General features: G+C 43.7%; 1 protein-coding gene across 1 annotated transcript in view; it reads right to left on the bottom strand.

Annotated features, from left to right (window-relative positions):
- The window catches only part of LOC122042893 (protein FAM135B-like), a 71,847-nt gene that overhangs the window by 29,983 nt on the left and 19,579 nt on the right, over positions 1–22,285 (bottom strand). Inside the window, exon 14 of the mRNA XM_042603281.1 lies at positions 15,067–15,117. Coding sequence (XP_042459215.1) covers positions 15,067–15,117 — 51 coding nt within the window. The remainder of the gene's footprint in view (positions 1–15,066; positions 15,118–22,285) is intronic.

Raw genomic sequence — 22,285 nt, 5'->3', positions numbered from 1 at the left:
ATTTAATCTGGGAGTTAGAAAACTATAGAGTTAATATAAGCAGAATGTTACAAGAGTCAATGTTTCTATCTAATTCACACCACTCCTTTTGGTATTAGTAAGGTAATATATTATGATGTATTAATTTTAATTCGAGTTATTGATAGATCAATTTTCTTTAAAGAAAAATATATTTAATTATCTTTTTTGACAATATTAAGTTGTTCAATAATTGAGAACTTATATAAAATTAATATACAATTTATTTTTAAATTATACACAATAAACATATTTATCTAATAATTACTATATATGAATAAAAAAAATACTGAAACGATATTGGCACGGCAGGATACGATACTGAAACTGTATCGTTCCGATCTAGATCGAAATCTCGGCACAGGTCAAGATTCTAAACCTTGGCGAGGACTATAGCTTATGGAGGCAAACTACATAGCTAAAGAGGTGAAGGATGGCTTATGGCGCATGTGTAGGGGTGTAAATGAATCAAGTCGCTCATGAGCTATTCGAATCTCGATTCGATAAAAGCTCGTTTGAGCTCGTTTGATGAGGTTCGTTAAGATAAACAAACCAAGCTCAAGCTTCACAATATTCGGCTCGTTAGCTCGTGAACATGTTCGTTAATCTCATGAATCAACTTTTAAATAAAAAAATAATAGTTTTGATATTGAATTTATAGATTTTACACTCTACTAAATATATTAAATTTATTTATTAGAATAAAATTATAAATTTTAATAAGAATATTATAATTTTCTCTAAATATATAATTTAGTTTTTAATGAATATTTAAATTTATAATTTATATTTATTAAGCTCGTTTAGGCTCGATAAAAGCTCGAATAAGCTCGTGAGCCATGAATATATTCGTTAAATAAAGCTCGAGCTCGGCTCAATTATAAACGAGTCAAAATCAAACATTCAAGAGTTCGGCTCAGCTCGGCTCGATTACACCACTACTCATGTGCATATAAGGGACTAGACTATCTGGAGATGGCCAAACGACGAAGTCAAGGCTGCAAAGGGTGAGACTTTGGAGAGTTTAATATTGAGTGATTTGTATCCATGGGGACGAAGTGTAGAACTCAACATAAGTGGACTCAACCTTAGTGGTCCTAATGAGGGTGACAAGTGGACTAGTATTGGCGATCAGTGACTGGTGGTTGAGAAATCCAATACCATAAAGTGATTAGGAGTTTATAGTTTAAGCACTTGATTCATGATGGGCATCAATTGACTTGTGGAGTAGTTAACTAATGATGGACAACAATTGACTCGGCAATCAAATGAGTCTAAAGAGCCGACAAACAAAAAAGTTTTTATTTGTAGCTAAGTCGACTAATGGTAAGTAGTCAACTACTAGTAAGTTATCAGTTGGTTGGTTGTTGATGTGGAAAGCAAAAATGAGTCATTGCTATAGCTAATGGTCAGATCTCAAAGATTAGATGGTGTGTCAATTGCTACAAGAGATGTTAAAAGATTGAAGGTTGTAAAATGAGAGCTCATTAGAGGCTTTAAGGTTAGCGAAAATAAGATTGGTTAAGTCTTATTAGAGCTTCTCCCTTGTAGAGTTTCGAGAAGGAGAAAGTGACTTTTCGAGAGTGATCCACTAACGGATCATAGGCCATAAAGTAGGAGTTTGAAGACTGACCCTGTTAAACAAATGTGTTAGCAATTATAGTACGTGTGATTATTTGAATGATTTATATCCGCTACTAATTGTTATTGTGACCTTGCTATCAAGAGCAAGAGTAGTCTAGAATCACATTTGCAGGTTGACGATTGATATTCACTCCCCCTCTACCCCCGGCCACATCAATCCTATCAAAATGTACCAATTCTAAAAAGAAAGGGAAGGAAGATGCTGACAAACTAAATGATGTTCTGTCTAAGAGTAGGATAAAGGACAATAATGAGTGGATGTTGCTAATGCAATCAAGACAACAACTCAACAAGGTCGAAGTAGGGGTAGAGGTGTGCAAAAGGAACTATGTCACTAGACTCAAGCGAAGGAAAAAAAAAAACTTAATTGCCACATTATGGATAAGGGGAAGTCTTTGTTGAAATTGATAGCCAACCCCTTCTAATTGTTCTTGAGAAAATTTAATCTAAGTGTAGCTAAGTTTTTTGTGCTCTCTAAGTTCCACATAACACAATAGAATTCATTAGAGCTAGCCTCACCATGAGTCCTATCATCACCCTTCCCCTCTCCATGCCCAACCTATTGAATGTCATCACACACTTAGAATTCTCTCATACCCACTTTATTGTGTTCCTCTCCATTTGTACGCATCTAACCTATCCTATTTGATTGCCCTCACCTAGAGTCCTCATTTTCCCAATCTCCATTACCTTGAATCTTTTATATGCCCATCCCATCCCATCCCTCTCCCCCTCTTTGCATCCAGCTCATCCCATTCTACATCGCGCATTTGTCCCACTATATCCATTCCCCTCCCCTCTCTGCATTTAGTTATCTAATTTGTGTGCTTAGATGAAGAAGCATAGATGATCCAATCAATCAAAGTGTTGTAAAGCCATCCCAAGATTGACTATCGAGGGTTTGCATGGGCTCTGTTGAGCATGTGGGACGATCACCTCCCGATCACCTATATCCTCCCTTGTTCTTAGGTTACACTAAAGCCTAGTGCAATTGTTGAATTCAAAACATAAGCCTTAATCGGACCAAAGCCCACACTAACCCAACATCAAGGATGCCAACAACGTCATCTACCACAACCATGCTCATGGCCTTACTTACGAGAGAACCTTCTCGTGGGCCTCCATAACAAGAAATGTTACAAAAATAAATGTTGTATTGCTTGTAAAAAAAATTACCTATTATATAGTATATGTAAGACAAACACGAAACCAAAACACTAATATGTGAGACCAAGCCATACATAACTCAATACCCTAATACATCTAACTATATCCATAAAAAATAAGCAAACGATTAAACTTTCTTTCATGCAATTTTTGTTAATTTGTTTTCCGAACATATATTTATCAATACTCAAAACTATAAAAGCAAATAAAAGAATTAATTATCAAAAGTTCCAAGGTAATTGTATCATGATAAATATCTTTTGAAGAATTTTTAAAACAAGAACTAGTTTGTTTTAATGTTTTCAAGTAGTTATTAGAATTGAAGAATTGGAAAAAAAATTAAATATTTTTCTAGTTTGATAGTTAATGCCAATCATATTTTCCAAATTTATTTTTTATTTATACTAGAATAAAAATTTTAAAAATAGTTCCCAACAAGATGGTTGAAATGGAGGAGGGCATTAGGTGTTCTTTATGATCATAAAGTATCTCTAAATCTTGGAAACAAATTTTATAAAATGGTAGTTAGACGTTTTGTCTTATATGAAACTGAATGTGAATGTTGGTCAAGCACACGAGCAGAAAATAAGAGTCGTAAAGATAAGGATATTAAGGTGAATATGCGAACATTCAAAGATGTACATAATAAGAAATGAAAATGTCAGAGAGAAAATTGGGGTTGCATCAGTTAAGGGAGGAAAACTCTAAGAGAAGTATTTAAGATGGTATAGACATGTACTTAGGCAATCAATAAATGTCTTAATTAGACGATGTGAGACCATAACAAATACGCATATTAATCGAAAAAGAGGAAGATCAAAGAATACTGGGTTAGCAATAATAAAATAGAATAAAATTTATTTAAATATAGATGAGAATATAATAGAGGATCGAGCCTGATCCGGTAGTAAGAGTGGCCCCCCCCCTTTTCTTGCAAAGTCAACGCCAAGGGGAAGTCACCGGAACAGCCGCCCACCCAGAGGAGAGTGTGGTCCGACCGGATGGATGGGAGGGGTCCGGCCGGCTCGCACTTATAGTTGGGAGGCACCCTGTCAAATCGGGGTTCCGACGCTCAGTTAAAAAGGTCATGGACCGAGCTGACCTTTTGACCGACCGCAGTCATAAAGCACCCCTGTTTGTTAGTCTCCACAAAGCACAAGTAAACCACTGCGGATGTCCGGTCGGATGTTTAGGTATCTGTCCGCTCGGACTCTGAGTTTGGAGGCGAAGGAAAAGGCGGAGGATTTCTTTCTTTGTGACAGTGGGTTTAGCGTGTGTGCCGTACTCGAATCTTGTGACGGGGATTCTTTGTCCCGTGAGGCGTGCTTTGGTAGCGATATGGGTCGGTAAACTTTACGGACGTACTAGGAAAGGACGGGTAAGCTTTCGGCGGTAGCGTACCTAGGATAGGACGGAGGACACTTATGCACCTTGAGTGCGCGTGCCCGACCTTTCAGGCTCATATAAAGAACCTCGGGTTTCGTGACGAAGGATTACAGTGCGTACTGCGAGACTTTGGGAGCCACCTGTTCGTCGTAATTTACGACTTGGCGTCGGAGGTCGTGGGGAACCCCTTCGGCCCGACTTGTCTTGAGTTAAGCGGAGCGTCGCCAGGTCGGAGATCTACAGTGAGCGAGGGGCGCCGCGTGCCAGCGTCTGATTTACGGTTGAGCAGGATCAATGGCGCCGTCGTGGGAGCGCACTGCGTTCGAACAAAGCGATGGGCGGTGGGCGGCGACCTGCGGTGGCGCTTTCGTGAAGAACTCGAAGCTACGGTCGAGATGAGGGCTGCGAACTAGTGGGCGAGGAAAACATCGGTAGAGCGGCGAGGCAACAAAGCGTCGGCGTGCGCGGCGGCGTGGGCACCTCGACCGTCGCGTTCGTCGGCCTTATTCGCACCCTGAAGCCGCACCGGCTCGAAGAGATAGAGGCTCTTCTTGAACGAAATTCAGGCGGGATGAGAAAAGGAAAAGCTCCCGGGCGGACTCGTATCCGGCGGATCGATCGCGATTCTGGAGATATCTGAGACCCTCTGACCTACGTGCCTCAGAGCGATCGGCGAGTCTGATGGAGCAGCGGACCGGATGATCGTCTGGGTAAGTTTGATAACTTGACCAGTGATACGGATGGGGTGAAGTGCCAAGTCTTTCTTACCACTCTCGGGATCGCTCGGCGGTGGTTCGGAGGTTCTTGGGACGGATCCGTCACTGAGGAATTCGAGCGGCCTTTCTCCACCGCCGCGATGGTGGCGTTATCGAAGACAAGTGTCGACATGCGCCCGTGGCGGGGAGAGATCGCTTGAGGTTATATTCGTGATTGACCAGTGGCGATGGATATCGGCAGGCCGTGAGGCGATGATGAATGCCTTAGCGCGAGCCTTGTGGATGGGGACTTCTTGGTCGCTCGTCAGCCGCCCGAGATTATGATCGCATACTACGTGACGGCGAATATATAGCGTGGAAGAAGCGCGGCCGGGAAAAACTCCGGTAGGCGCGCATCCGTGCGGAAGCGACCGCCGCTCGTGACCACCCGGAGGACCGAGGCGAAGCAATTCGATCGCGTGCGGATCGCGTCAAGTGGCTACCTCGGCGAAGCGAAGAGGTGGACCCCATGTTGCACCTTCCACAGGCGGATCGCCGACCGAGGATTGCGAAGTCTTCCCTTTGTGTCGATCCTGTTCCCGGAAAGCGAGCGGCGGTCGCCTCCCATGCGGAGGCGTGGGACTCTGGGGCCGGACCATTGCAGGCGACGTCAGCCAGACACCGATCGGCACGATCTCGGCGGGAGAATGGCGGGCGATCGAGAAGCAGTCGCGGCCAGTCGCTCGGGAGGAAAATAGGAGGCAATACTTCCGGGCGAGATCGATGTTATTCTTGGTGGGCCGTGGGAGAGACTCAATGAGCCAGGAAGGCGGGCGTCCGGCGTTGAGATCCAGCGGTCATTTGTAGCGAGGCAGTGGACCGGGAAATCACTTTCGGACCAGGGACTTAGAGGGAGTAGAAGTGCCCGACGGTTGCTTCATTCAGCGGTATGTGAATACACCGTTCGTATATTTGTTGACCACAGGAGCTCGGTCGACATCGTATTCAAGCGTTGATCGGCTGAATTGGTCGGCAGAATGCTGCATGTGACCCGCTCTCGGGTTCTACAACGAAGTTGATTGGTCGGACGGATCCGGTGGCTACCTCATTGGGAAGGGCCGCTCGGGAGGACGAGACAATAAACTTGGCGGTGGTCGGCTCTCCTCGTCCTCTGCGTCGTTTTGGGATGGCCGGCTCGGCGAATTCCGGTTGTCTCGACCTTCCACGGAAGATAAAATTCCCGTGGAGGATAAAGTAGGAGAAATGCGTGGAGATCAGCTAGCGGCTCGGCGGTCTTATAGAGATGACCGGCGAGAGCTTGTTCCTCGGGCGCCCGAATTGAGTACTGCCATGTAGAAACCTCTGCTTTAATTTATGATGAAAGGAGGAAGTTCAGATCCATCGGGCCGATCGGAGGCCCGACTTTATCGCCTGCGATGCGGAGGAAGAAACGAAGGAGAAGGCGATCGATGCCTCCGAAATCATGATGTCTTAAATCTGGGCGACACATGAGTTGCGAATTTCGTGAGAGCCTAGCGGCATAGTTGCATGTCAGGCAGGGCCTCGGCGGTGAGCGGAGGAAAAGAGATTTGGTCTTAAGCGAGAATGCTTATCGTCAAGGCGAGTAGAAACCGGAGGCGGTCATCTGTGTCTGCGGTTCCGTGGGTGCGCCAGCGTGGTATTGGTCTCAATAGGGCGGCAGTGGAGAGTTGCATCGACTTTCGGGACTTAAGCAAGCATGCCCGATTTTATCCTTTGCCGGATAGATCAATTGGTGGACTCTACGGTGGTGTGAATTAATTGCATGCTCGGCGCCTACCGGGCTATCACAGTACCGCTCGCCCGTGAAGATCGGAAAAGGTTAGCTTATTAACTGCCCGTATTGCTCTGATGTGATGCAGTTCGGATTGAAGAATCGGGGGCCACTATCGCTTGATGAGCAAAGTGTTCGGGGAGCGGATCGGGCGGAATCTGGAAGTTTATGTGGACGACATTCTTATCAAATCCTTCCGATTCTCTTGAGGACGTGGAAGAACTTCGACCTATTCTGTAGGAACTAAATCAAATGCTTGTTCGGAGCAAAGGGAGGCGTTTCTTGGGATATATAGTGGCCAGGCGGGGTGAAGCCCGATCTAGCAAGGTGAAAGCTCTGTGAGCATCGCCTCCAATACAGGAAGTCTGACAGTTAGGGTCGGATAAGCTTTGTCGATTCATCTCGAAACCGTAGGCCAAGACCTACCGTTCTTGAATCCTGCGTGAGGCTACCGAGTTCAGTGGGATGAGGAATGTGAGGCGTTCGGGTGGAATATCTGAATTCTCTGCTATACTTGCCGAGCCGATCGGGGTGAGTCACTTTATCATACATCTGTCGTCAGCGTCTTTGTGGGCTCGGCACTTGTGAGGCGGCGAGGCGGCCGGTGTATTTTCTAGCACGTTTAAAGATCTGAATCTCGTTACACGGCTCAGAAGTTGGCCTTTGCTTTGATTACCGCTCGGCATGCCGACCCTATTCTTGGCTCACACCGTCGTTGTCAGGACAAGCAGTCCACTAGGAAAGTCTTTGTTAAATCGAGCGTCCGGACGGCTCGTGAGTGGACGGCGAACTAAGTGAATTTGACGTCGATACCAGCCCGCTCGTGATGTGTGATCCTTGGTGATTTTGTGACCCGAAGTCAGAGGCGGGCCGGAAGCTCTGTGGAGGATATATGTGGGTCTTCCACTCGACTCGGAGTGGGATTGGAATATTCTGATCTCACCTCGAGAAGAAAGATGCACTATCCGTCAAGTTGGACTAAAGCCACCAATGATGAGGCGGTATGAGGCCCTCATGGCGGATTCATGATGGCGTGTGGAGCCGTCGGGTGACTCTCTGTCGGATTCACGGTTGGCCGCTCGTGACTTCGGTACCTTTGAAATCAGCAGCGTTCGGCTTAAGCTCTGTTGAAGCCTTTGAAAAACTGCTACTTTCAGAGGTCCTTGAAGATTCCGAGCGGAGAACCGGCGGCGAGATGAGTTAGCGAACTAGCAGTTCATGCGTCGATCGCGTTCGTGATTGAAAAATGCTTCTTTGCGGTGGCGCCGCGTCGGCCGGATGGAAGGCCTCGCGTTTCAATATGGAGGACACCGTCGTAGGAGTTCCTCGCTCTGGAGCCACACGGTAGGTCGGGATGAAGCCAGTTGCTCGGGAGGAGGGTCGGTCGGTTCACCCTCGTGGCGATCAGCTCTAGAAGGCTTTCTCTCGCCCATGTTGAAGTGTGTGAGCTCGGAGACTCGACACATCCTCGAGAGTACATGAGGATCGTGCGGGAGGACATCCGGCGGAAGATCACTAGCGAAGATTTTGCTAATTTGGATACTTTGGCCGACCTTACTGATAGGCCGCTTGGACGGTATCTATTGCCTTTCGTGCGAAGTATCATGACGTCTCCAACCGGCGGAGGAGATGAAGGCATCAGCAGTCTCGTGTCCGTTCGATCGATGGGGAATGGATATTGTGGGTCCGTTTCTATGGCGGCCGGAGAGAATTTTTGCTAGTGGCGGTCGATTATTTCTCCAGTGGGTGGAGGAGAGCCATAGCCGGGATCACAGAGCGGATGGTCGAGAAATTCATCAGCGCATATCGTCTGTGGTTCGGTATCCCTCGCGATTGGTTTCCAAGGCAGGCGTGATTCCGAGGAAGGTCTTTGGAAGATTGGTGCAGCTACGGCGTGGCATGACACTTCACGTCGTGGCTTACCCCAAGCAGCGGTCGAGCGAAGTAGCCAGGAAATTCTCCGTGATACAGCTCGGCTCGACCGCGTGGGAGGAAGTTGGCGGATGAAGTGCCGAGGCGTTTATGGGTCGTCGAGGCGCGAAAAGAAGGGACGGTCGCGGTTCCGTTTGGTATCTGACGGTGAGAGCGTCGTTCGGTCAGTCGGGTCGGTCGCGGATCCGATGTTATGATGAAAGGGCGCAAGCGGAGAAACATGGGTGGTTTGGTCGACGAAGGCGTGCGAGGCATCCGTTCGGTGATGGCCTATCGTCGGCGAATGAAGCAAAACTACTGACCGTAGCGTCGTTCGGATCGTTCAGGTGGGCGACAGTGCGGAAGAAAGTCGAGCCGGTCGGCGGCGTCGTGACTTGAAGCTCCGTGGGCGGGTCCTTGAAAATCATCGAAAGCTCCGTGGGCGCGTATTATTTGGAGGATGAGGGCGGTGGGGCTAGATGGGCCGTGGGCCGAACCACCTCCAGCCTAAGGGGGGTGAAAGGTGTGCTATGTAAATCATCCATGTATGCGTTTTCGATTGATTCTGGAAATGCGAAATGGAAGAAGCGAAAGTATAACATGATCGTGAAGGAGCGAAGGCCCAGCCGCTCGGTAGGAGGTAAATGGGTCGAGCCAGCTCGAGGACGAGCCCGTGCCGTTCGGACGGAGGCAACTTATTCGAGCGAAAATGCTGACGAAGTAGACCACAGGCCGTTCGGCCATGAATCGTTCTCGAGTTGGGTGAAAGGTGTGCTAAATATAAACTTATATACCTTTGGGTGCTATGTACTTGCGATGCGAGGAGTAGAAGATGAAAGCACGAGGGTATCCTCTGCTTGAAGCGAAGGCCAGTCGCTCGACACAGTAAGGAGTTAACCTTGAGCTCGTCAGCAGCAGACGTTAAGCCGTGAAGCCCGGCGGGTTAAATTTAAATATCATGAGCAGAGCTCCGTCGTTAAAAATCGAGGACGAGCAGGCGTCTAAATAATCCGGCGGACGGGCAAGCGAGCTCAGTCGTTAAAGATCGAGGCCACGCGCCGGTCAGTATAAATATCCGCAGGCGAGCTCAGTCGTTAAAATCGAGAGCGTACGTATAAATAATCGAGGCGGACGAGCGGCTCCGTCGTTAAAGATCGAGGCCGCGCCGTTGATTTATAAATATCATGCAGATGAGCTCAGTGGTTAAAAATCGAGGCAGGCAGCGTCATAAATAATCCGGCGGACGAACCAAGCGAGCTCCGGTCGTTAAGATCGGGAAGGCGTGTCCGTCCTATAAATATCGGCCGAGGCAGCTCAGTCGTTAAAATCGAGAGGCAGTAGGCGTCATATAAATAATCCGGCGGACGGCAACCGGCGGCTCGTCGTTAAGATCGAGGCCGCGGTCAGGCTATAAATATCGTAGCGGCTCGTCGTTAAAATCGAGGCAGGAGGCGTATCATAAATAATCCGGCGGACGACCGGCGTGAGCTCCGTCGTTAAAGATCGAGGCGGCGCCGATCGGCTATAAATAACCGGCGAGCTCCGTCATTAAAATCGAGGCAGGCGGCGTGATCATAAATAATCAGGCGGACGAACGAGCGAGCTCAGTCGTTAAAGATCGAGGCCGGCGCCGTCGGCTATAAATATCCGTGGCCGAGCTCAGTCGTTAAAATCGAGGCAGTAGGTCATAAATAATCCGGCGGACGAGGCCGGAGCTCGTCGTTAAAGATCGAGGCCGGTGGATTCATTTATAAATATCCGTGTGAAGCCAGAGCTCGTCGTTAAAATCGAGGGCAGGCGGTTACATAAATAATCGGCGGACGAACCGCGAGCTCAGTCGTTAAAGATCGAGGCAGCGTGTATATAAATATCATGGGCCAAGCGAGCTCGTCGTTAAAAATCGAGGCAGCAGGCGTACATAAATAATCGGCGGACGACAGGCGAGCTCCGTCGTTAAAGATCGAGGGCCGCGCCGATTCGGAATACCGACGAGCTCGGTCGTTAAAAATCGAGGGCAGGCGTCATAAATAATCAGGCGAGAGGCAGGCGAGCTCCGTCGTTAAAATAGAGGCAGTAGGGCGTACATAAATAATCCGGCGGTATATCGTCGACACTGCGATTATCCGTATTCTCCTAGAGTCGGACCGGCGCTTTCGCTCGGACTCGAGGGTATAAAAGGTTCGGATCGACATAACAGCGATTACGGCTAGCACGGAGAATGATATTCGAGCGGAAGAGGCTGGAAAACACTTGCAAGAATGCCTCGAATGCCCAGTATGATGTGATAGAAGGCGGCGGACGGTCTGAATGTTAGCGAGGAGCGGTCTGAAAGATAGGTAATGAAAGGAAAGCTTTTCATTAAAATTAAAACCTTAGGTGACCTAAAGTACGAAAAGGTTCGTATTCGGTGGTGAGGCGAAATTTGAGAATTACTCGATGTGTCGTAGAGGTCCTCGGAATGTTGCTCGGGGAGCTCCACACGATCGGCGGTAGGAATATTGGTGGACTCGGGAAGAAGCCTTCGACTTGAGATAGGTCGTAGTGGTAGTAATGGCCAGTCGGCCAGAGTACATCGCTCATGAATTTTCTCCGAGAACTGGGCGATCGGATGTGGCTTTGTCGGAGGCGGCGACTCGGCTCGGCTCGGCGTCTGGTATTCTTTGAAGGTTGCACAGGGAGCTTGTGAGGGCCTCGTTCAGACGTTCAATCTTCTCCGCGTCGGTAGCGGCTGCCTTCTCCGATCGGCTGCTCGGTCCGTCCTTGACTCCGGGCCCAGGGCCTCGCGTTTTCTTCTCCGGATCGGAGATGGTGTGTTCTTAGTGGTGGCGAGTTATCTTTGTGTCGCGACTTGACTCGCTCGGACTCGGCTAGGCGTGGGCACAGTCATTGTTTTCTTACTTTCGGCGACCAGGTGAGTTGAGTTTTCTTGACTCTTTTGCGGCTCGGAGTAGGAAGGGCCTTGGGAGCCGCTCGGACCGCCTCGCATGATTGTCTTATCTCCTCGTCCGCCTTGTGGTGGTGGTGAAGCTCTATCTCTTCCACCGTCTAAAGCAAGAAGGCCGGTTGTTAAAAGCCGAGCTGAAATATTTAAGCAAAACTTGAAAAAACAACAAACTTACCCGTAGCCGCTGCATGTGGCTATTCAGGAGGATCAACCTTGCGGCGTCGGCCAGCGTCGGCGAGGGCCCTTTCAGTAATGGTGTGCTCGGGCACGGTGGGCGGTCGGCCAAGCAACTCTTGATCGGAAGATGAAGAGTAGATCGTGATGTCGGCGTGACGAGGGATCGCCGGCCAGGATCGAAGCTGGCGCAGAAGACCGCGAATGGATGGTCGAGCGTTGGGTGAGCGGCGAGCGGGGGGAGAGTGTCGGCCGGGTAGCCAGCCGGAGCGGCTCGTCGGTCGAGGCGTCGGTCAGACGAAATGGTCTCGAACGCGGGCTCCTTTCCTTTAGTAGCCACGGCGGCCCGATCGGATGGTTGGACCGGAGGTGGCCGAGCGGTGAATCTCCACCGGCGCCTCTTTTGCGATGGTTGTTCCTCCTCGAGCGGACCCTTCCTCGGGGCCGTTGGTTCCTGGAGGGTAGCTCATGGCCCTTTGTTGTTAGAGGCTGGCGGCGATTCGACTGAGTGCCGCTCTCTCCTTCGTGAGAACCGATGAATACCAGCCGTTTCCTTGGCGCCCGGGCCTCGGTAGCCTGCTTTTCTCTTGAGCAGCGGCCATCAAGGTCCATGCGATGTCGGTGCGTGAAGAGAAGAAGAAATCGATTAGCAATTAAAGCAAGTGTCGAAGCAAAATTCTTACCGAAGCCGGTCGGAAGTGGGGTCCGTATGGGACTCGGCCCAAAATGTACATCACTCCCTCGTGAAGAAGTTTGTTGATGTCGAGCATCAGACCGAGTACATTTGCGGCGTGAAGATAATCCGGTCGGGTCTTGAATTTCTTGACTCGGAGTAGGAGGTAGGCCTTGCCACTGGGTCGGAAAGTTGGGCTGGTGGGCATGCGGATATAGAAATAATAGTCCTTCGATGTTTATTGGAAGTGGGTAGTTATTGAAGAAGCCGGGCAGAGCTTGGAACATAAAGGTGCCGCTCGGCTTCTTGGGATAATAGAAATAAAGAAGACCTCCGGTCGGAGAGGAATGTTGTGAATCTTAAACAAAACGACAACCGCAGAGGAGGCGGAAGGTGTTTGGTACTAAACTTCCGAGCGGCACGTGAAATAATTGCAGACGTCTGCTATAAAAGGATGTCCGGGGAACCATGAGACCGGTGATAAATTGGTCATGAAGACACAGAAACCCGACGCGCGTGATGCAGGCGGCACAGACCGCGAACCCGATATCCTCGGGATTTGAAATTGTCGTGATATATCAAAATCCGTTGTTAAAGCGGGATCGCGTAATAGTATACCGTGGGCTAGGGATTGTTCTTGAGAGGAGAGGCGGCGTGATCCGGACGGGATAAATCGAAAAGGAAGTTCGAGCGAAGGAATGGAATTTGAAGACTCGAGCTAGGGAAGAAATACGGATTAGATATCGGAAAGGAAGGAGGAGAGATCTAAAACCTTCGAGGGAGATGAATCGAGGAAAGGCGCTGAGGCGTCGGAAGGCGGCCAACAGATCGGGAGCTCCAGTATGAGAAGCAGCAGTAGGAGGTGAGGCGTGTGAGGCGAGAAGGAAGCGAATTTATAGGGTGAGGGCCGGTCGGCCTCCACCGTCGGATCCAGGTCACGGGAATCAATGCATACATCTAGCCGTTTATTTCAAATTGCTTCGGTCACATCCAAATATCATGCAACCGCCTCCGTACTCTGATGGCATTGCTCCACGTGGCAGTCAATCATTTGGAGCATTTAATGAAGGTATGATCGACATTGATGTCGAAGATTGGCGCAGAACGCGAGGAGATCCGGCGAAAGCCATCATTGATTCATTCAAGAATATCTCTGCCGCTGACCGGGCGGAGAGTATTAGCATGGAAGAGCCGTTCGGCTAGACTCATAGTCCAGTCAGTCGGACTATGCGCCTCCTTCGACTAGACTTGAAGGGAAGGCAAGATGGCACACACGTGAAACCTACAGGTTGTCAAAGAAAGAAATCCTCTGGCCTTTTCCTTTGCTCCAAACTTGTAGTCCGAGCGGACAGATACCTAAACATCCGACCGGACATCCGCAGTGGTTTACTTGTGCTTTGTGGAGACTAACAAACAGGGGTGCTTTATGACTGCGGTCGGTCAAAAGGTCAGCTCGGTCCATGACCTTTTTAACTGAGCGTCGGAACCCCGATTTGACAGGGTGCCTCCCGCCTATAAGTGCGAGCCGGCCGGACCCCTCCGGGTACTCGATCCCATCGGCCGGCCGGCAGTCCAATCGGACCGGCCGTCTACGGCCGTCCGTCCGGTCGGACCACACTCTCCTCTGGGTGGGCGGCTGTTCCGGTGACTTCCCCTTGGCGTTGACTTTGCAAGAAAGGGGGGGGGGCCACTCTTACTACCGGATCAGAGCCTAATCGCATAGAAGGATCCATATAGCTGATCCCACTTAAGAATAAAGACTTGGTTGTTGCGGTGGTTCCCAAATAGGCATTAGATGACTAAAAACATGCAAGTGTCGGCTTGCTTACAATGGTAATTTTACCAATGAAAATAAAAAAATGAATGATCATCATGCATAACAATTAGTAACAACAATATTTATCCATTGATTAAACTAGGGATCATGCAAGAGAAGAAATTGAAAGCCAATTATGCTAATTAAGCCAAATTGAAATCACAGCAGAGTTTTGCAATTTTCATTTATTCTTTTTTCTCCAACAAAAAAGATAAGATGAACCAGTTCTAGGAACTATGAATTAACATGTTTGATAATACTATTTGTTTTGATTTTGTCAAAATAAAACAGGTTTAACTTTTAGACCTTTAAAATGAACAATGAAACCCACATTATCTTTTGAATGTTTAATCATGGTTTTCAACACTTCATCAGAGTTGCATACCTCGTTTAGTCAATATTGTTGATTAATATTATTCTTATATTTAATGTTTTTCATCATTATGTATGGATATGAATTGCGTACATTTATTAATATACTTTTTGTGTATATACATTAATCATTTTTATTAGTATATACATTTTTAAGAATTTAATACCAAACGCATATGCCAACTCGTATGCACCCTGCAAATGTGCTGATTATATACCACCTACATGCACTTTTTATAACCTTGTGTTTAATCATTATAAGTATTTATGGCAAAAATGAAAACACAACTAACAATCTATTCTTTTGCTTAAACTTTGTGAAAATATGTCCTGTGATAGACTAAAAGTAGAAGCAACTGCCCTGGAAAGAACATAGTTTGCATCATGAACAATGACTTTGTATCCATGGGCTTCAACTTAAAATTCTTGCAGATAGAGCTTTAAACATGGTACCTGTGGGGAGGACAGGAGGATGATGTTCTTGAAATATTCCAGTGTCTTCTTCTGTGAAAAAGAATAAGAAAGCATACATGAAACTCAATTCGTGTAATAAAGATAGAAAAAATACAAAGGTTTCTAACCATTAGCAATTAAATAATGAACAATATGAGAACCGGGAAAGTCACACAATGAAACAAAGACACAAGTGGTCTTAACAGAAAAAATTATAATATTATTTGTATTCATTATTTATTCCAGGAGCAGGAAAGACACATTGGAACAAATAAATATGATACTTAAAATGTCTGACCTAGTTGAAGCCTAGCCATGCACTTTACATTTTACTGTCATTGTTGTGAAGATAAGCTATCAAGTATCTTAATGCAAGGTTCTAAATCTCTGAGCTATGTTGAAGTTTCAGTTTCTGATTTACAGTTTCAATACCAAATCATGTTATGTCCTTATAGTTTTTACACATATTTAATTGAATTATAATTAATAACATAATTAATTTTACTTAATATAAGTTATAAGTTTTAATTAAAGTAATTAATTCTAATTTTTAGCTTCAGTCAGTTATAAATTGTAAACTTGTTCAATTTCATAATGAATCATTTAAAATCTATTCTTTTGCAAATAAAATAGTGAAATGGGCAATGAAAAAAATGAGGCGTTCCCTGTTCTTTAGAACTCTGCAACATTGGAACAATTTCATATTTGAAGACCCAAGAGATTTTCATTATTAAGAATTTAATTTTATTTAAAATGAACATATATTTTTATAGGTTTATGCAATTTTGTTTGAAATTTATTCAAGAGAATTTGGAAGAAAAAAAATCATGCATTAAATATCACTTATTATATTTTATTTGATAAAATCTAAATAGAACTATTAGCTACAGCCTACAATAAATCAGTTCGAATTTGTCATCTAGTTTTAACTTCCTTTTTTTATGTAACTACAACTATTAGAGTGGACAACAAATAGTAAGATGTTCAAATTTTAGGATGTAAAATATTATATTTTAGTTTTAAATTAGAATTTTGTAATTAATTTTATATCATAAAAATTCTAAACAATAAAAATAAATAAATCTGAACTCGATTCAAGTTGAAAACTATTTCTTCCCTATTTCCTTGACGCTCAAACCAAAGCTGAGAAAAAAACACAAATAAGGAGAAGGAGAAGCTCCACATAATCTTGTTGAATCCTATTTTTCTTTGCTTGTTTACATATACTCCCTTGTTCTCTCCCAATGTCACAAAAGTTAGAATAGAAAAAAATATTGATGTTAGATACCTAATTTTATTTATTTAAAACTTTCCATTTTAAATTATTTTTAAAAAAAATAAATAACTAATCGTCAATCAAATAAATATTTTAAGTGTATATATATATATATATATATGATGAACCAGTCACGGTCGGTCCCAAGCCTGAATGAATTGATCCATTAAACTATTGTATTAATACTAGGTTATTCCTCGGAATAAACGCGTTGCAGGGGCCACTGTAACATTTCGGCAATGACTGCTACATCTCCAGAACTCGGGTGTAGTGCTAAATATGTAATAGTTCGTGTTACAGGATCCGACTGTAACATATCGGCAAGGACTGCTATATCTCCATGAGAACTTGGGTGTAGTAAAAAATAGATAAGAGTTCTCACACCATAGGTTAGATAAAAACAAATATGATAGGAAAACTAATAGTCTAAGATTTCAAACATGGAACATAAAAACTCTCAGAGGTAAATCAATAGAGGTAGTAAATACGATGATTAGGAGAAAAATTAATATTTTGTGTGTACAAGAGACCAAATGGATAGACGAGAAGGCAAAGATAATAGAAAACTTGGGTTTTAAATTATGGTACATAGGAAAGAGTAAAATAAGAAATAGAGTGGGTATTGTTGTAGATAGTTCATTAAAGGATGAAGTCGTTAAAGGATAAAGTTGTAGGAGTAGTTAGAAAAGAGGATAGAATTATAGCCCTTAAAATAATAGTGACGACAGAAACTATGAGCATAATTAGCGTATAGGCACCGCAAGGAGGATTAGAAGTTACCAAATTAAGGTTTTGGGGTGACTTAGATGCAGTATTATAAAATATTCCACCAAATGAAATAATTTTAATAAGAGATAATCTAAATGGGCATGTCAGAGTGAAAAATGAGAAATATAAGAGGGTACATAGGGGTTATGGGTTTGGAACGAGAAATGAAAAAAGAAAAATTATATTCGATTTTGTGATAGCATATGACTTTATATTAGCTAATACATATTTTAAGAAAAGAGAAGAACACATAATCACATTCAAAAGTGGGAATAATAAATCGCAAATTGGCTTTCTTATAGTAGTGTTGGATATACGCCTCAAGCATAGTATCAATAGAAAGAAAATATATATGACTCCTTGAATTAAATGGTGGAAGTTACAGGATGAGAAACAAAATATATTTAAGGAGAAGGTAGAAGTACAAGTATTAAGTGAAATATATGGTGACTCTAATACGACATGAAATAAGATGATATCAAAGTTAAAAATAGTAGTTAAAAGCGTACTCGATGAGTCAAAGGACCACTAAGTAAGGAATCTTGATGGAACAAGAAATACAAAAGAAAGTGAAGGAAAAAACGAACGGCTTATAAGAAATTATATATTTGTAAGAACGAGAAAATTTAAAAAAAATATACAATAGCCAAGAAAAATGCTAAGAAAGTAATGAATGAAGCAAAAAATGAAAATTTTAAACGATTATATCAAAAATTGAATACAAAAGATAGGAAAAGGGACATTAATAGAATAGCTAAAATGAGATAAAGGAAGACAAGAAATATTATCCAAATAAAATGTATTAAAGATTAATGTAATAGTGTACTAGTAAATGATGGAGAAATAAAAGAACGGTGGAAGAGATATTTTATCAACTTTTTAATGAAGGTTCAAGTGACCAACTTAACTTAGGTATGTTGGGTTGTAATGGTTGAAAACAAAATCCCACATTAAAAACACATAGAAAGGATCATAGAAGATATCTCCATTGATATAAGACATTTTGGGTGAAGTTCAAAAATAAAACCATGAAGGCTTAAGCTCAAAGTCGACAATATCATATCATTATGAAGATATCTAAATTCTTTTGATCCTAACAATTAGTATCAGAGCCCGGATTGCCAGAAGGACTAACAATTGACTGTGCACAAGAGTCATGGCCCAATAAAGTCGTGTGGGTGAAATATTGACCTTTAACGAAGGAAGTGGGGGCTCTCATGTCTGGATCAAGATGACCCGACACCAAGCAGAGAAGACCTAGTTACGACTAGGCAAAGAAGTCCTAATAAGTCGGGTGGACTAAGGGGCAAGGAAACCCTAGTAGGTCAATTAGACCGAGAGGTAAGTGTTGGTGCGGGAAGCATCCGACGATCAAACCCGAGTTTTGATAATGGCAAAGGATTCAAAGTTAAGGGGTTTTGTGATCTGACAGCTTTGTTGAGTGTTTAGTGGAGTCTAAGCAGGTGAAAACCCTAGGGGTGGTAACCCAGGTCCTGAGGGTGGTAACCCTAGGTGGAGAAAAGTCCTGGCTGCGGTAGAGAAAAACCCTGGGGCGGTAACCCCAGGTCATGGGGTGGTAACCCACGGAAAGTCTTGGCGGTCGGTGGCTTGAGCAAAAGTCCTGGGGTGGTAACCCTAGGTGGAAAGTCCTGGTGTCGCGAACCAGGTGAAAGACCGGACTAGCCGAAGCGGATGTCCGTGAGAAAGTCCGAAGAAAGTCGGGCGTCGAGTCTTGAAAAGTCCAACGATCCGAGGATCGACCGGCAGTAAATCTCCGAGTGGAGTAGGTGAGGACGCGTTCCCGTAGAGGAACAATAGGCGTCGAGTTGACCTAGGGTTTCGGTTGGAAACCCGAAAGGCTCGGATAGTCCGGAGACTATCATTATCACTTTATTATGTGCTAACTTTGTCTTGCAGGTATGTGTTTGGGACTAACACATTTTGCAGAACAAAGGAGCAAGTTACAACTCGGATGAACAGGCGCCTCCATGGAGCTTGAGGCGCCTAGGGTGCAAAGGGCAGAAGGTTGGGGGCGCCTTAGATGAAGTTCAAGGCGCCTTGGGTCGAAGGTTGAAGGCGCCTTGAGTCTGGATAAGATTCGACCAGTTCGTCTTGATCTCCACGGGTGACTCGGCTGTTTAAGGCGCCTGGCGAACAGTAGAAGGCGCCTTGAACACCCTTTATAAGGGATCTCCAACGTGCTGCTCTAAAAGACATCCGGAAGTGCTGCTACAAGTCTCCGACGACCCGAAGCTCCAAGACTCTGTTCTTGTCGTGGGTACCATTAGTTTTCTTTATTTACTTGTACTTCAAAGCTGTAACTCTTTTTCGTACTTATAGTTGTTGCCCACGGAAAGCGATCAAGGATCGCGGGCCTTCGAGTAGGAGTCGCCACAGGCTCCGAACGAAGTAAATCTTTCGTGTCTTTGTTTGTATTTGTTTCTATTTCTTTCCGCTGCGCTTATACTCGAACGACGTACTTGATACGATTCCGATAATCGAAAAACGAAATAGCCACGAGCGCTATTCACCCCCCCTATAGCGCATCTCGATCCAACAGTAAGAAAGTCCTTGTGGGTCAAGGATCAGATGACATCAAGCGGATAGGCTTAAGGCGACGATCCTTCGTTGGGGAGGGGGGGCCGGGATTATTTGGTTGCAATGGTGGCAAATAAAGTCTCACATTTAAAACACATAGAAAGGATCATGAACTTATAAGGAAAAGATATCTTCATTGGTATGAAGTCTTTTGGATAGAGCACAAAAACAAAACCACGAGGGTTTAGGCCCAAAGTGGACAATATCATATCATTGTGAAAATATCTAAATTCCTTTGGTCCTAATAATTTAAGTAGATCAAATGAGTATAGAAGTTTAAATTTTTATCGTAGAATTCAAACTTCAGAAGTAGAATAAGCTTTAAATGGGATGCACAATGAAAAAGTCGTTGGACCAGATGATATTCCAATAGAGGTATGGAAGTGCCTAGAGAAACAAGGTATTTAATGGCTTATAAAATTATTTAATATGATCTTGAAAATGAAAACAAGTCTGATCAATAGAGGATAAATACTCTAGTTCTCTTATATAAGAATAAAGGAGATGTATAAAATTATGCAAACGGGTATTAAACTAATGAGTCATACCATGAAACTTTGGAAGAAAGTAATAGAAAAAAGATTAAGGAGTCCACGCTGAACGAAAATCAATTTAGGTTTATGCCTAGAAGGTCGACAATAGAAGTTATACATCTTCTTAGACAATTAATTGAAAAATACTAAGAGCAAGAACAAGATCTATGCATGGTATTCATGACTTAGAAAAAACTAATGATAGAGTCCTAAGAGGAATCATATAGAGAATTCTAGAAAAGAGAGGTTAGCATAACATATATTGAACTAATTAAGGATATGTACGAGAATGTAATGACAAGAGTAAAGACTTCAGGCGGAGTAACTAAAGTATCTCCAATAATGATAGGGTTACATCAAGGATCAGCTCTAAGTCCCTATCCTTTTATACTAATTATGGACAAACTCACTACACACATTCAAGACACAGTACGGTGGTGCATGTTGTTTACAGATGATATTATTTTGGTAGATGAAACACATGAAGGAGTAAATGCTAAACTAGAATCTTGACAGGAAACACTAAAAGGGAAATTTTAAGCTCAGTAGAATAAAAACAGAATATATGGAATTTAAGTTTAGCAATATTAGACGTAATAAGATAATTTTTAAGATAGGAGATGACAAGTTACCCGAAACCGAGAGCTTTAAATATTTAAGATCATTTTTGCAAAACAATGGAGGAATTGAGAGAGATGTTTTATATAGAATACAAGTAGGATTGTTAAAATGGAGGAGAGCATCTTGTGTTTTATGTAGCCATAAAGTACCTCTAAAATTTAAAGGAAAGTTCTACAAAACCGCAATTAGACCTACTAGGTTATATGGAGCTGAATGTTGAGTTATAACTTGAGCACATGAACAAAAGATGAGAGTTACAAAGATGAGAATGTTAAAATGAATGTGTGAACATACAAAGATGGACAAAATAAGAAATGAGAGCATAGAGAGAAAGTCGGAGTTGTAGCGTAGCTATTGAGGAAAAACTCCGAAAGACACGTTTAAAATGGTACAGGAATGTACTTAGATGACCAATAATTGCTGTAGTTAGGCGATGTGAAATTATGACAAACACACATATCAAACGAAAAAGGGGAAGATCAAAAAAGACTTGGTTAGTAACAATAAAATAAGATAAATTTTATTTAAGTATAGATGATGATATAGTAGGAGATAGAGCTCAATGCGTAAAAGGATCCATATAGTCGACCCCACCAAATGGGATAAGGCTTGGTTGTTGTTGTGTGTGTGTATATATAGGACAATCTAATTCAATTTTATTTAATTAGAATAATGATATTTTTAAAATGTTAAAAATTATTTATTTCCCCTTTATTTTTCTCTTGCCAGAGCCCTCACTCTCCTCCCTCGAACCCTCTTGGTTGCCCATAACAGACGTCACCTGTCCTAAGATAATCTTCCTCTCTCTAGTATCTTCTCCCCTCTCCTTTCTCTTATCTCTTTTCTCTCCTATTTCTACCACAAACCACCACTCCGGTGTTGATGGCAAAGAATTTCTCATGTCGATTGATGGGAAGAGAATTCTACATGGCAAAGTTCAACACTTCAATCCATGTCTTAATGCATTCACTTTCATGCTAACGATAATTGTGTTTTTCAAAAGCATGTTGCACCTAAAATGTGTCACTTCTCACTAATGCAGCAACACTACACTTATCCTTTCTCATCTAAATATAACTAATTATATGGCTACCATGTTCACAAGCAATGCAAAGGGAACCCGTTAATATACCCTATGGAGCAGATCATGTATTTTGGATCAACAACCCCAAACATGCATAATGACTATATACATCTGTTACAACAAAATACCTCACAAAATAGTGAAAATAAACTAGAATAACCAAAAGTTTGTATTGGAAATAGGGAGAGCTACCATATATTGAAATTCCTTTTTTACTTCTTCAACTAACTATGAACAAGACTATAACAGATGACATAAGAATAACAAACCATTACCTTCTAATAAAATAATAACTCTTGTACCAAAATTTTCAACTTCTAGATATATAAGCTTGTTAAC

Source organism: Zingiber officinale, chromosome 2A (assembly GCF_018446385.1).
Source record: "Zingiber officinale cultivar Zhangliang chromosome 2A, Zo_v1.1, whole genome shotgun sequence".
NCBI lineage: Eukaryota > Viridiplantae > Streptophyta > Magnoliopsida > Zingiberales > Zingiberaceae > Zingiber > Zingiber officinale.
The sequence above is the reverse complement of the archived record's forward strand: the minus strand, read 5'-3'. Positions and strand labels throughout refer to the sequence as shown.